This window comes from Schistocerca cancellata, chromosome 4 (genome assembly GCF_023864275.1).
Source record: "Schistocerca cancellata isolate TAMUIC-IGC-003103 chromosome 4, iqSchCanc2.1, whole genome shotgun sequence".
Classification (NCBI taxonomy): domain Eukaryota; kingdom Metazoa; phylum Arthropoda; class Insecta; order Orthoptera; family Acrididae; genus Schistocerca; species Schistocerca cancellata.
The window spans coordinates 502,598,811-502,614,140 of NC_064629.1; the positions used below are offsets into that span (position 1 = coordinate 502,598,811).

Sequence of the window (15,330 nt, forward strand, 5' to 3'; positions counted from 1 at the left end):
TAGCACACCTGCGATCAGACCAAAATTCGCAACTGATCTCCACAAACTACTGACGTAGTTCCCCTGCCCATTATCCTCATTACTCGTGGCACTTTATCTATTCCCGTAAGAATTCATGAATGGTGTGCATCTCCACTAGCTAGTCTCGCGTTAATTATAAATGTGGTTTCTGTTTTTTCGGACATGTCTAAAAGAACAGACACTATTTTGACTCTGCAGCCACTATGAAACAAGACACAAGGTAATTACGGACATTTACCTACTAGTAAATGTTGGTTTACTCAATGGGGAAAACTGAAGATTTGTACTGGACCCAAATTCGAAACTTGGTCTCCTGGTCACTAGGCAAATGCGCTGACCACTATGTTATCCGGACGCAGTGGTCGTCGCAATTGCACGGACTACTCTGGCACACCTTCATTCAGATCCCAATTCTCAGCTTATCAATACACTACTGACACTTTGTGGCGTGGTTCATAGTGGCTGCAGGATCAAAATACTGTCTGTTTCTTTGGACATGTCCGAAAAAACGGACAGCACATATATAACTAAGGCGGGTCCGGCCAACGATCCCTTCAGTCGAGATGTATACCACGCTCGAACTCATACGTAAGGGAATAGGCGAAACGCCGTAAGTAATTAGGATAATGGGCAGGGGCTCTCTACGTCATAGTGTGTGGATAAGATGAGAATCTGAGTCTGATTGGGGGGCGTGCTAGGGTAGTCCATACAGGTGCGACTTCCACTATGTCCTGATGGCTTAGTGGTCAGAGCATCTGCCTACTGAGCAGGACACATCAGGCAAGCACAAATTTACAACTTTCCCCATAGCTAGAAATCATTACGCATTAGCAGCTGAATGTCAGTAATTCCTTTGTATCTTGATTCATAGCGCCTGCAGGATCCAAATGGTGTCTGCTCTTCCGCACATGACCGAAAGAACAGATACCACATGGATAGCAAATAGACCTGAGCTCATTATTACTGTTGGAACTGGTATCAGTGAACATGAGACAGTTTTAGCAACGACGATTATCAATGTACAAAGGACAGCTAAAGAAAGTAGAAAAATTTACACGGTTAGTATAGTAGATAACAGATAGTTGTCTCAAATCTCAAGGGGAAATTTGAAAAATTTATCTCTGGGTGGGAGTATGTGGAGGAACTATGGCTTTAACTTAGAAACAGTTGTTGACCGATCACTGAAGAGGTATCTACAGACGTTGGACAAAAATAGGCGAACATCTCGAGAAATGCAAACTTGAACATAAATGAAGATGCTTGGTTATAAAAGGTTTTTTTCATCGTCTACTAATAACCAGGTGGAAAACTAGCATATCAGTTTGCCAAAGCAGTGCTGCTAAAATCTTTGATTTCTAATTAAAATTTCTTTAAAAACGAGTAATATTCATTCGTAAAATTGCAATTGCTTTGAAATATTGGATTATTTTAGAAACTGAGAAAATTGATTAGCACTATTTGAATAACAACGTCTACAGTTAGAAACTAGCAATAAACACATGACATAAAAATCGATACACCATTGCAGAGACAAACTGTACCTGTTCCCGTGTGGCTGGACCTATTAGACGGTACGCGTGTTCGTGCAGTGTGTCAGACTTGTCACCACTGGGTCTATAAAGTAGTTACTCGCTGTTGTCCTCGAACAAATGGTTCAAATGGCTCTGAGCACTATGGGACTTAACATCTGAGGTCATCAGTCCCCCAAGAACTTAGAACTACTTAAACCTAACAAACCTAAGGACATCACACACATCCATGTCCGAGGCAGGATTCGAACCTGAGACCGAAGCAGTCGCGCGGTTCCGGACTGAGCGCCTAGAACCGCACGGCCACCACGGCCGGCTGTCCTCGAACATCAGTAGTACTGCAGAATGGTACCACCCCTAATTTGGAACTACACTACTGGCCATTAAAATTGCTACACCAAGAAGAAATGCAGATTGCTACACCAAGAAGAAATGCAGATGATAAACGGGTATTCATTGGACAAATATATTATACTAGAACTGACATGTGATTACATTTTCACGCAGTTTGGGTGCATAGATCCTGAGAAATCAGTAGCCAGAACAACCAACGCTGGCCGTAATAACGGCCTTGATACGGCTGGGCATTGAGTAAAACAGATGGCGTGTACAGGTAGCTACCCATACAGCTTCAACACTATACCATAGTTCATCAAGAGTAGTGACTGGCGTATTGGAACGAGCCAGATACTCGGCCACCATTGACCAGACGTTTTCAGTTGGTGAGAGATCTCGAGAATGTTCTGGCCAGGGCAACAGTTGAACATTTTCTGTATTCACAAAGACCCGTACAGAACCTGCAACATACGGTCGTGCGCTATCCTGCTGAAATGTAGGGTTTCGGAGGGATAGAATGAAGGGTAGAGCCATGGGACATAATACATCTGAAATGTAACGTCCACTGTTCAAAGTGGCGTCAATGCGAACAAGAGGTGGCTGAGACGTGTAACCAATGGCACCCCATACCATCACGCAGGGTGATACGCCAGTATGGCGATGACGAATAGACGCTTCCAATGTGTGTTCACTGCGATGTCGCCAGACACGGATGCGACCATCATGATACTGTAAACAGAACCTGGATTCATCCGAAAAAATGACGTTCTGCCATTCGTGCACCCAAGTCCGTCGTTGAGTACACCATCGCAGGCGCTCCTGTCTGTAATGCAGCGTCAAGAGTAACTGCAGCCATGGTCTCCGAGCTGATAGTCCATGCTGCTGCAAACGTCGTCGAACTGTTCGTGCAGATGGTTGTTGTGTTGCAAACGTCCCCATCTGTTGACTCAGGGATCGACACGTGGCTGCACGATCCGTTACAGCCATGCGGATAAGATACCTGTCACCTCGACTGCTAGTGATAAGAGGCCATTGGGATCCAGCACGGCATTCCGTACTAGCCTCCTGGACCCACCAATTCCATATTCTGCTAACAGTCATTGGATCTCGACCAAAGCGAGCAGCAATGTCGCGATACGATAAACCGCAATCGCATTTCTTCTCATTACACGAGGCATCACAACAACATTTCACCAGGAAACGCTGGTCAACTGCTGTTTGTGTATGAGGAATCAGTTGGAAACTTTCCTCATGTCAGCACGTTGTAGGTGTCGCCACCGGAGCCAGCCTTGTGTGAATGCTCTGAAAAGCTAATCATTTGCATATCACAGCATCTTCTTCCTGTCGGTTAAATTTCGCGTCTGTAGCACGTCATCTTAGTAGTGTAGCAATTTTAATGGCCAGTAGTGTATATTACGAAGTGCGACAGCAATGATGTACAGTACTGCTTTACATATTAGAAACGGGAGGAGGTACAAGAAACTTGCGATGCCGTGTAAGGGGCAAAAACATCCACGATGTTCCTTGGTAGATAAGGTCAATTTGATTGATATAATTTTGTTAACGAGCTATAAATTTGGGACAACAACTGAACCTTTAATTTTGTTGTTGTTCCAGGATGAAAAATTGACAACATCCAAAACTGACCCGGCCGATGTGGACGAGCGGTTCTAGGCGCTTCAGTCTGGAACCGCGCGGCCGCTACGGTCGCAGGTTCGAATCCTGCCTCGGGCATGGATGTGTGTTATGTCCTTAGGTTAGTTAGGTTTAAGTAGTTCTAAGTTCTAGGGGACTGATGACCTCAGATGTTAAGTCCCATAGTGCTCAGAGCCATTTGAAGCATTTTGAACCAAAACTGACGTTGCGGGGAAGTCATCAACTTCTGAACCTTAGGTCTTGCTGTATCTGTGCCCATCTCCTTCACCTTTGCAATCTTTTTACAGGAGTCAATGAGTGTGTTGGGACCCTTGGTGTTCGCACGTTAATGACTTGGTAGACAATGTTGATAATAGGCCTAATCTCGGCCATTTTGCCGACAATGTAATCATCTACTGGTTTTCCAGCAGAAATGGTCAGTATTCAGGGATATGACGAGAACGATCATTCCAAGCAAAAAAGTTCGAGTAAACACGGGCTCTACAGTGCATATCTGAAAGGCTGTACGTCTTCGCAACTGTGAAACGCATCTCTTCTACTGAATAAAGGCTCATAGTTTTTGCAATGAGCATTTTAGAGCCCATGTTCACGAGTCTTTTTTGATCTGAATGACCATTTTTGTCACATCCCTGACCATCCCTTCTCGGACACCCTGCATCAAGGGCGCCCATACAAAAATTTTTAGGGGAGGGGGCCACTAGACCTGAGGGTATGAAGGAATTTTTAATATTTTGGAAGAAGAGTTATGACGTGCAAGCAGCCATAAGGAAGCTCCATTTCCGACCCTGTTAAAACCTACGTAATTCCGAATTTTAAACCATTTCTAGAAAGAAAAACACCTGGCCACTCTAATTTTACCCTTTCCCTGAGAGAAAGGGGAGAGGGGGATGACGGACTCCTCTTCTCCCCATGTATGGGCGCCCTTCATGTACAATGAATTACTGTCCGACAAAAGATAAATAAACGTTCAGCCTGGACTTGATAAGATTACGTAGTGATGCAAAGATTGGAAAATTGCTTCAAATGTTCGGAAATGTAAATTTGTGCACTTTACAAAATGTAAAAACGTAGCATCCAATGAACACAGTATCAGTTAATCACAACCCTAATGCTGTTCTTGTGGATCAAACAAACCTGTAACCATTTTTGTTGCCATTTTTTGTATATGTTTAACATCCCCTGTTTGTCCTGTTTAGCATAGGTTCCACAAACTTGAGCTATATTCTATGTATATGTAGCATGAGTGTTAAATAAGTACCAGTAATTTTCTTTGTAAATTAATTTCATTTTCACAGTATCATACCAATGAACTGAAGTCTGACACCTGCCTCATCTGTGAATGAGTCTATGTGGTTATTCCACTTCATATCACTACAACTGGAATAAATTATGGTCAGAGTCCACATCTGTCTCTGGAAATATTCTAATCAATACAAGGCCCTCCACTGTCTCCAGGCCTCTTCTACACATAAGCTTTCTTACATGATTATTATACCAAGTGCCAAGTGTTAGCAATGATTAAATTATACTTTGTGCACAATTCTATCAGGTTGGTTCCTCTTTGATCCCCTCCCCCCCCCCCCCCCCAATCTCTGCACATATTCTCTTACTATTTTTTCTTCTCTTCCTTCTTCAACTGTTAATTTCCAGTCCCCATCACAACTAAATTTTCCTCTCCCTTAAATATCTGAGTAATTTTTGTTCTGTCATTATACATTTTTTTAGTCTCTTCATCATCTGCAGAGTAAGCTGGTATATATACTTGTACTACTGTGGTGGGAATTGACTTCATGTCTATCCTGGCTATGATAATGCATTCACTATGCTGTTCATGATAGCTTACCCACAGTCCTATTTCCCTATTAATTATTATTTCTACTCCTACATTACCTATATTTGATTTTGTGTTTATAATCTGTACTTATCTGACCACAAATCCTGTTCTTCCTGACATCTCACTTAACTAAGTCTCACTGTACCTAACTTCATCCTATTCACTTTTTAAATTCTTTAACCTAGCGACCAGATTAAGGGATCTAATGTCCCGTGTTCCTACATGTATACTGCCAGTCTTGTTTTACTGATGATGATATCCTCCTAAGTAGTTCCCACCCCAAAATTTAAATGGGGGACTATTTTACCTCCAGAATATTTTACCCAAGAGGATGCCATCATCATTCAGCCACACAGTAGAGCTGCATGCCCTAGGGGAAAAGAAATCACAGGTGTAGTTTCCTCTTGCTTTCAGCTGTTCCCACTTCTAGTACAAACTATGCCATGTTAGCTAATGTTATAAGGCTAGATTAGTCAATCTTCCAGACTGTTGCCTCTGAAACTATTTAAAAGGCTGCTGCCCTTCTTCAGGAAACACAGCTTAATATAGCCTCTCCACAGACACTCCTCCCTTGTGGTTGCACCTACTATACAGCTATCTGTATCAGGAGGCAGGCAAGCCACTATACCTAAGCAAGGTCTATGGTTCATAGAGGGGAGATTCTTCACAGATGACCCTATTGTTGATGCAGCATTGACACAGCAGAAATTTGTTGCTAAATCAAGGACTATCTGCAGATAATTAGTGCACTATACACAAACTGACAACTTTCAACTGAAGTAATTTAATATAACCTGCACATATTGGTAGAGAAGCTCTGAACTATTTGATAAACCATTGTTCACAAGTCATTATAATAATAATGACTCTGCCATGTTTAGTGAATTTAAGATGGAATGAGAAGATAAATATAGTTGAAGAACTTTTTCCAGGATGGGTTTCATTGGGAGCACTTGCAGAAAGTATTTCATTTACAAGTTATCTTAATGAACTTGTTGTCATCTACCTTGTTCTTGAAAACTGTTCACTTATCTTTAATTTTTACAGAACAAAATTAACAGATAAGAGATAGACTTTCACAAGAGTACTTTGAGATTCCACAGGGCTTTGCTCAGTGAGTTACTACGAAACCAGCTTCTGCGTGGAATCAAAGAATGTATTAGTACCTCACATACACACATTTCGTAATGTCCATAGTGATAAAGCTAGGGAAATTCTATTTTATACTAAGGTATAGAGGCTACTGCCATTCATTTGTTCAATCAACTATGTCATTTTTCTTGTTTTACTGAAAAAAATGACGTGAAATTTATATATTCTGCCTGTACTAAATACACGTTTATCATACATCAGTTAATACATTGAAATAATATCCTCTTATTATGCAAGGCTGAAGGCGCTTTTTGCATGCACTCTTCTGAGGATTTCCTCTGAATAATTAGGTACAGCAGCTGCAACCTCTGTATCATGTAAATGTTGTCTATGTTTCATGATGATGAGTAACACTACTGCAAATTGTTTCCAGGTGTATGAAGGTGACCGTCAATGAAGTTGCAGTGGAAGTGCCTGACATCTACTGTGACCCTGTCAAGCAGCCTGCTGATGTAAATGCCTGCCATGTGGCCTGCCCAGGAGACTGTGTAGTCAGTCCTTGGTCAGACTGGTCAGAATGTGCAAAGGTCAGCATGAGCAGCATTACTATGCATGTTACATAATTTCTGAAATATACAAGCATTTTATAAGATGTTTGAATTCAGATTACTTCCATTATTTTAAAATTCCCTGTGTCAGAAGCAGCTCTTCTATTGAAAAGGGCATTTTCTAACCTCCTTTATCCAGCTTCTACAAGACTAGAATTTAAAATTTCATTGTTTTACTAACTACTCCATTTAGTTTTTATCACTGAACATTTTCAATTGTTATCAGTGAAAGTCATGTGATTATTTAGAAGGATTTATTTTCTCAGTGGAAAGGTGAGTAATATCCCTGATTTTAGCAGTTAACTGCTAATTTTTAATTCTACAGAGCATCGTGCAAACAAAATGTAATGTTAGAAGTAAATTTTCTACACCGTGTGAAATTCATGTTACTGTTTACTCCTGTTTCTTACATAATTTATTTCATAACACTGATTCATTATGTCAGTTATGGTAAACTGCACTTCCATATGTAAATCCTTCTGCACATAATATTTGTCTGCAAAAGGTGAATAATTTTTAGCTGCAGAACTGCTATCTTTGTCATTCAGAAGTGTGATGCCAGCACAGTAACATTGTTTCACTGGAGCTAGTAAAGAAGTAACAACACAGTGCCCATTGCAGAAAAAAGGAAGGTTAGAGCTTCTCAAAGTATATCAGACTGTAGAAATCATTCCAGTCTGCAATGAGATGAGGTATTCTGGGAAAAACATGTATTGTCATATTGTTTGTAGGTTAATTACTAACACTGATCATTCAGCTCATATCATCAGAGGAATTGATTGTTTTCCCTGCTCTATACTAAATTTTCTGCATTAATTTAAAAAAATTCATCACATAGCCACCTTATCTCCAATGTTTTTCATCCCTTATGTTGATGACTTCTTACATTTTTATAAAACAACCTCAGATGTTCTTTTGAGCCACACTGGACATGTATCCCTGTCTTTAAGTGGCATCTACATCCACACTCTGTAAAACACTGTGCAGTAAAGTGCAGCAGATATGTCCTATTGTAATACATATTAGGGTTTCATCCCATTCCATTTGCAAATGGACCTAATGGAAAATGCATAAATGCCTCTTTGTGCTCAAAATGGTTAAAATGGCTCTGAGCACTATGGGACTTAACATCTGAGGTCATCAGTCCCCCAGAACTTAGAACTACTTAAACCCAACTAACCTAAGGACGACACACACATCCATGCCCGAGGCAGGATTCGAACCTTCAACCGTAGCGGTCGCGTCATTCCAGACTGAAGTGCCTAGAAACACTCTGGCTGGCTTCTTTGGGATCAATAATTAGCCTAATCATGTCTTTACAGACCCCATGAAAGTGATTTGTAGGTGGCTGTAATATTCCATTTCTTGAAAGTTTGTAAGTACACTTTTACAAGATAGTTAACATCTATCTTCAAGTGTCTGCTAGTTCAGTTTTTCAGCATTTCAATGATGCTCTCTCATGGGTCAAACACACATGTAACCATTCATGTTGCCCTTATTTGTAGACACGCAATGTCCCTTGGCATACCTGTTTGATAAGGGTCCAACACCTTTGAGCAGTACTTCATGATGGGACACAAGCTCCTTTGTACACTGATTACATTTTCACAGTGTTCTGTCAATGAACCAAAATATGTCACCTGCTCTACCTATGACTGAACCTATGTGATCAACCCATTTCATATCACTACAAACTGTAACAAACAGGTATTAATATGACTTGCCTGATTCCAAGTGTGATTCACTAATATTGTAGTAATAGGATACTATTACTGTATAAATTTAAATACTTGAATGTTTAAAGCATTTTGTCAATCTTGGCACAATTATGAAATCTTGACAAGAGCTGACTGAATATTTGTGCGTTTTTCTTCAGAAAGTACTTCTCTATAGATAACTGGATCATCTGCAAAGTTCTGAGGTTACTGTTAATGTTGTTTGCCAGGTCATTAATATAGAACATGAACAGTGTCTTGCTTCCCTGAAGAATACTTGAAGTTACTTCTACGTCTGTTGATGACTCTCATCCAAGATAGTACATTATTCATGTAATCCAACTGACACTTGGTGTGGTGGCCAATGGGAGTGGCTGTAAATGCCTGTACACTCTTTACCATCATCAGGCCTGGATCTAGGAGGGAGTAGGGGGGAGGGGGGGAGGGGCAACTGGGTATCTGTCCAAGGCAGCAATTTCAGGGAGCACCATCTATATTCTTTAAGAAACAAAACCTTGTTTCACAAAGTGCCTGCCACCCATTGCATTTTGTCTATAAATTATTCGTATGATTTTGAAACACATCTCTGTTGGTTTTTGAACATATTGTAAGTTGATTTCTGAATGAATCATAAGTTGATTTTTGAATGTGTGCGTAGTGTACGTAATGTCTCTGCCAGCGTAATCCCTGTTGCATCAAGGAATAAAAAAATTTGAAGCAGGCAAAAGGGGATGGGGCTACATGAGCTGAGCTGAATAAACCCAAATGGGTGAATATAAAAAAAGTACCAATTGCTGTTTGTTTATGTGGTTGCCTGGGTGTACGAATGATAAGCATTGCTATAATTACTCGTGAAACCCATAGATTCAGACTACCAGAGTGGAAATAATTGACTAACAGGAATAAAAGGTAAGAACGATTACATATTATCTCCTCAGTGCTTCCATGAAGACAAAATTTTAAGAGAAAATTTTGCCAGATTGCTACTCTACCAAGGGCCTGTTGTATGGCCCTGGTTAGCAGCCACTTAAGTTCTATTTTCTGAATAGTGCGGCAAACAGAGTTCTACGAACATGTAATAATGCCTAGCTGATTAATAAATGCAGGATAAATAAACTGGTGATTCTGGCATGGTTAGTGAAGTTCGCTGGAGCATAAGTTTTGACAGTGGCAGGAATAGTTATATAGAATTAATGATGATAAGATTAATTGTTAGAATGGGGACATCACACAAATTATATGGAAGGATATGACAATTCCAAATTTGTATAAAAATTTCATACTAGTACTACTTTTCAATCTCATGCTTGATAAACTGGAACATATGAATGAAATTTGAAACTATTTCCTAACATAAAACTTTTTACTTGTACTCAAATGCCTCACAGTCATTTGATGTTGGTACTTCTTGAACTATACTCTGTCATGTTATTTCTCTGAATGAGGTAGATAAAAATGACCATTTGAGCCAAAACAGTCTCACTCATTTGGCATGTGTTACAACTGCTGCAATATTAGAAAGGCCCATTTCATTTTATGTTGGAGACAGTGCCAAAACAGATTAAATCAAATTGAGAAACCACACCAGTCTTGGGTGCTATTCATTTCAACAGCTTTTTCAGTGTTGGACAATGACATTTTGATTTTCCATGTAGTAAAATATTTGGCAAATTTTGATGAAGTAACAAATCCTTTTGCATAAAAGAAAGCATGTCCTGTAAAGCTGTAGCAAGGCTAGGGGAAAAAATGCTGGAGCCTAAATATTAAAGAAATGTGTACTGTCTTGCTTGTCTCTTGACTTTACTGGTTTTATGCTTCCTATAGTTAATTTTATGTCACACAAAAGAGAAAGTTATTAGCTAATAGTGCGGCGGGGCAGGTTTTTGTTCTCTGTGCAGTTGCACATTAAAATTCACCTACCTCAGAACAGCGTCTGCTCGATGTCCCTTCACTCGGCAGCGTAGATACTTACAAGATGATGTAAAAGCAGTGTTGATATAAAGCACCATCTAATATCTACAATTACTGAGGTGGCACAACTCTAGTAATGAAAGAAAGATCTGTAGAAAAACTGTCATTCAATTTTTCGGGCAGTAAAAAAATGGATTAGCTTCTGCAAAATAATGTCCAAAATTTCCACACAAAAATGTTTATTTTGTCCTTATAGCCAAAGAAATGGTACTATTCAGTCCACATTTAAACTATTGGCTACTTTCTTCCCAGTCACAATTCATAAACACATTTCATATGCACAGCAGCTAGAAATCTGTCCAGATTCGACCTGAATTAAGCAGCATTTTCACAGTCATTAATTTCACCCCTAATTTGAGTTATTACAGTTGGTCCTTATTGTGGATTTCTAAAAAAGAAATTGCTCACCAAAAATGCTCAGTGGTTGAATACTGAAACATGCCATGGGGATACTAGGAAGGCCAAATTTTCATGCACGAATATCTTTCCAACAATACAATTCCAAAACTTCCAAACTTCACAAAACTGTCCGTAAATGCAACTGCTATTACGGCCACACAATCTGAATGTGAGAAGCCAAATATTTCTTCATTTTACACATTATTTTGACTCGCACTAGTAACATGACCGTCCGCTTTCAAAAGCTAGTGAGTGACTCCTCTTCTTGCAGCCTCACTCCCAGTGTAACTATCAGGTAACGAGCGGGAACCGACTCAGTTCTGATTGGCTGACTATACTTGCTGCCAATCAGAATGCTCGCTCATGATCATACTCTAACCAAAACTGGTCTGCTCCAATCCTTATACACAGATGCATTTATGTCATTCTGACATACAAATATTAAAGTAAAGTTTAATAAATGAAAACGAAAAGGCAATAATTCTGGAAATAATCTTTAGATACTGATTTTACTCCAGCTGACTTTCTGGCTGCTCTGTTACAATAGCAATTACACCTAGACATATGTCATCAGCAAAGTGGGTAAATTCTCTAGGATCATTTTCCCACGACATGCTTGTGTAACTCTTGCAGGTTACTTAAGATGGTATATCATGCAACATTTAAGTCTGGCGAATGTCCCACCAACACACTCACATTTACTCACATTTATTCCCACAGCAATGTTAGACACAAATTATAATTTTGTCTGATTTTTAAATTGTGAAAACAAAAAATATTTAAAGTTGTTATATGGAAATCTCAATTAATTAATTCTGCACACTGAGAATTCTGTTTATGTTTTCCAGTTATACCAAAAGATGAACTATTATATTTCCTAACTGAATTTAGTTCCTTAGTGTCAGTTTTTTATTTTAGCAAATTTTTAATCTCCAAAACTATGATAGTTACAATATTGAAATTTTTATACAATCTTATCCTGAATAACAAAATGTAGCATACCAATTTTGAAAATGATTGAATAGCATTAATATCATTTATTTAGGTTCATAGGTGGCATGAATATACAGTCGCTCGAAGTGACACAGGAGTTGTTCTCATGCTGCGGTAGCAGATGGTGTATATGACTCATAGGTAGGACACAACTTGCGGTCTCCTTCACAGCCTCTGGCTCCAATACTGTGGGCTGTACTGCAGTGTAGCTTACTGCAATAATTGTTATTGTGCATTAACTCACTACATCACAATAGGTGATGGAAAATACAAATTTTCTGAAGAGTTCTTATTCTCCAGGTCAAAAATAATTCCACCCAGTGTTAATCCTGAGTTGTTTTCTTTTTTTATATATATAAAAATGTGGGTGGGATGTCAAGCCAGCCCAAGTGGGAGCAGGAGAGACACCACTGGACATCTTAATTTCCACTATAGTGAGAATAGGCTTCCATTACAAAATATGCACATTTGTATTCCACATAGCAAAAGACAATGACATGCAACTGAATGTTGTGTGAAGAGGTTTGGCCCTGCACTTTGGCACACTTAAGACCAAATAACATGTCTTGCATTTCCTCAAACATATAAGTTTTAAATATTAACCTCTTCAGAAAGATGTGCACTACAAAATGAACATATTTTTGAAAAATTTATTTTCTTTCAATTTTTGATGTCCTAGCTTAAACACTCGAGGTTTTTTTTTTTTGGGGTGGGGGGTGGGGGGGTGGGAGGGGGGGATGTTTTTGCCCCAGTTCAGAAATATAGTAGATCAGGGGCTGCCCATCAGCCAGCACACAAAGTATCAGCTGGGACTGCATGAGTAATGTTCCATCCTGCCTGTCAGTAAATGCTCAATCCAGTCACAAATTCTGTTAGATACCCTATAATCATACTTTTGTTAAGTGTTAGTGGTGTCAGCTGGGACTGCATGAGTAATGTTCCATCCTGCCTGTCAGTAAATGCTCAATCCAGTCACAAATTCTGTTAGATACCCTATAATCATACTTTTGTTAAGTGTTAGTGGTGTACTGAGTTGAATATTCTCTGGAAGTCAAGAAATACTTTATCTGTTAGCCTTGGTCCATGGTTTTCAGGATTCAAGCTGCTTAGCATATGGCAGATCACAGTGGTCGAGTCATCTCATTATATTTTAGTTCAGAATGTGTTCTAAGATTCTAAAACAGATGGACAGCAATGACATTGCATGACTATTCACTTTTGTTACTCTTCATGTAGAGAGGTTTGATCTTTGCTTGCTTCCCACAAGTGGGCACAGTTTTTCTGTTTGGGAGATGTTATGGTACTGGTATATTGTGGTTAGAAGGAGGGCTAATTCTATATAGAATCTGATGAGACCCTGGGCCTTGTTCAGTTTTAGTGATTTCAGCTATTTTGCAACACTGCTGATGCAAATATTTATACTGGTATTACGCAGCTTTATAGTAGTACAATATTTTAACTGCAGTTGTACTTCTGTGTCTTCCATTGTAAAGAAATAATTGAAAATGGAAATCAGAGTTTCTACTTTTGTATTGATACCATCAATTTCGGTTCCATTGTCATCCAAGGGTGTTCAGATACAAACTCTAGTGACACTGTCAGCCTTTTCATATGATTGCAAATTCTTAGGGTTTTTTGAGACATCTGTCAATATCATTCTGTTATCGTAGCTATCAAACAAAACTAAAAACGTTTCATTTGCAATTTCTCTATTTAAAACCTTATTTTTTATTTTACATGTAAGCTGCAATAGTCACTTTACAAAGACCATACATCATGGTTGGTCCCTCCCATCACAAACTGTTAGTTAGTTGATCAATAGCATGGAAAAACCATTATGATGTGGAACGTGTCAAGTGCATGAGAAATGTGCACAGGAAACTAGGTTTTTTATTTTCATTATAGTGTTATACCAAAATATTTCTATTATCTAACCCATTCTCTTAAATGGCACAAAATGCATATATTATATCTCCAGATTTATTTACTCATATTCAAGAATTCGTCTATGTTGTAGAAGGAGTTGTCAAGCAGGTATGATCTCAATTTGTTTTTGAAACTATTACTGCTGTCTGTCAGACATTTTATTTCATCTGGTAATTTATCAAAAAATTTTATAGCAGCATATTTTATCCCTTTCTGTACCAAAGATAGCTCAAGTAAAGGATAGTGTAGGTCTTTCTTTTTTCTGGTATTGTAATCATGAATGTCACTGTTGATTTTAAACTGGTCCATGTTGCTGAGAAAAAATTTCATTACTGAGTAAATGTACTGTGAAGCAGTTGTTAGAATTCCTAACCTTTTAAACAGATGCCTACAAGGTGTGCGACTATGAACCCCACACATTATTCTAACTACTTTCTTTTGAGCGGTGAATACCTTTTGCCTAAGTGTTGAGTTGCCCCAGAATATTATTCCATATGACATCAGAGAGTGGAAGCATGAAAAGTGTGTTAGCTTACTAATTTCTACATCCTCAAAATTGGCACTTATTCTGATTGCAAAAGTTGCTGAACCTAGTCACTTTAGGAGATCCAAAATATGACTTTTCCAATTAAGATTCTCATCTGTATGTACACCCAAAAACTTAGTATGCTCTACCCTGGCTACTGACTTCTTTTGATGTGTTATATTTATTGAAAGAATTATACTTTTTGAAGCAGAAAATTGGATGTACTGTGTTTTTTCAAAGTTCTGAGCAAGCCCATTCGCAGAAAACAAATTGATAACTTTTACAAAGACCTTATTTTTACCATTTTGTATCAGACTTCCTTTTACTGGATTAATAATTATGCTTGTATCATCAACAAACAGTGTCAGTTCAGCATCCTGTTTCACATAAGTAGAGAGGTCATTCAAATATATCAAGAACAGGTGGGGACCCATGATCGAACCTTGTGGAACACCTAATGTAATTTCACCCCAGTTAGATGAAGTGGCAAACTCCTTTGAATCACTTGAAGCATATAAAGAGACTTTTTGCTTCCTGTTCTGTAGATATGACTTAAACCACTCATATGCTGTTCCATTTATACCATAGAATTGTAATTTCTCTAACATAATGTCTTGGTTCACACAATCAAATGCTTTGGATAAGTCATAGGATATTCCTACTGGTGACATTTTACTATTTAAAGACTCCATTATGTGGACAGTGAAATTGTATACATCTGTCT

The 15,330-nt window shown here is 38.8% G+C and overlaps 1 protein-coding gene across 2 annotated transcripts in view; it reads left to right on the forward strand.

The window, feature by feature from the left end:
• Positions 1-15,330, forward strand: part of LOC126183723 (thrombospondin type-1 domain-containing protein 7A-like) — a 1,149,604-nt gene that overhangs the window by 1,024,671 nt on the left and 109,603 nt on the right. For both annotated transcript variants that reach the window (XM_049925914.1, XM_049925915.1), the window contains one exon: positions 6,902-7,055. In XM_049925914.1, coding sequence (XP_049781871.1) covers positions 6,902-7,055 — 154 coding nt within the window. The remainder of the gene's footprint in view (positions 1-6,901; positions 7,056-15,330) is intronic.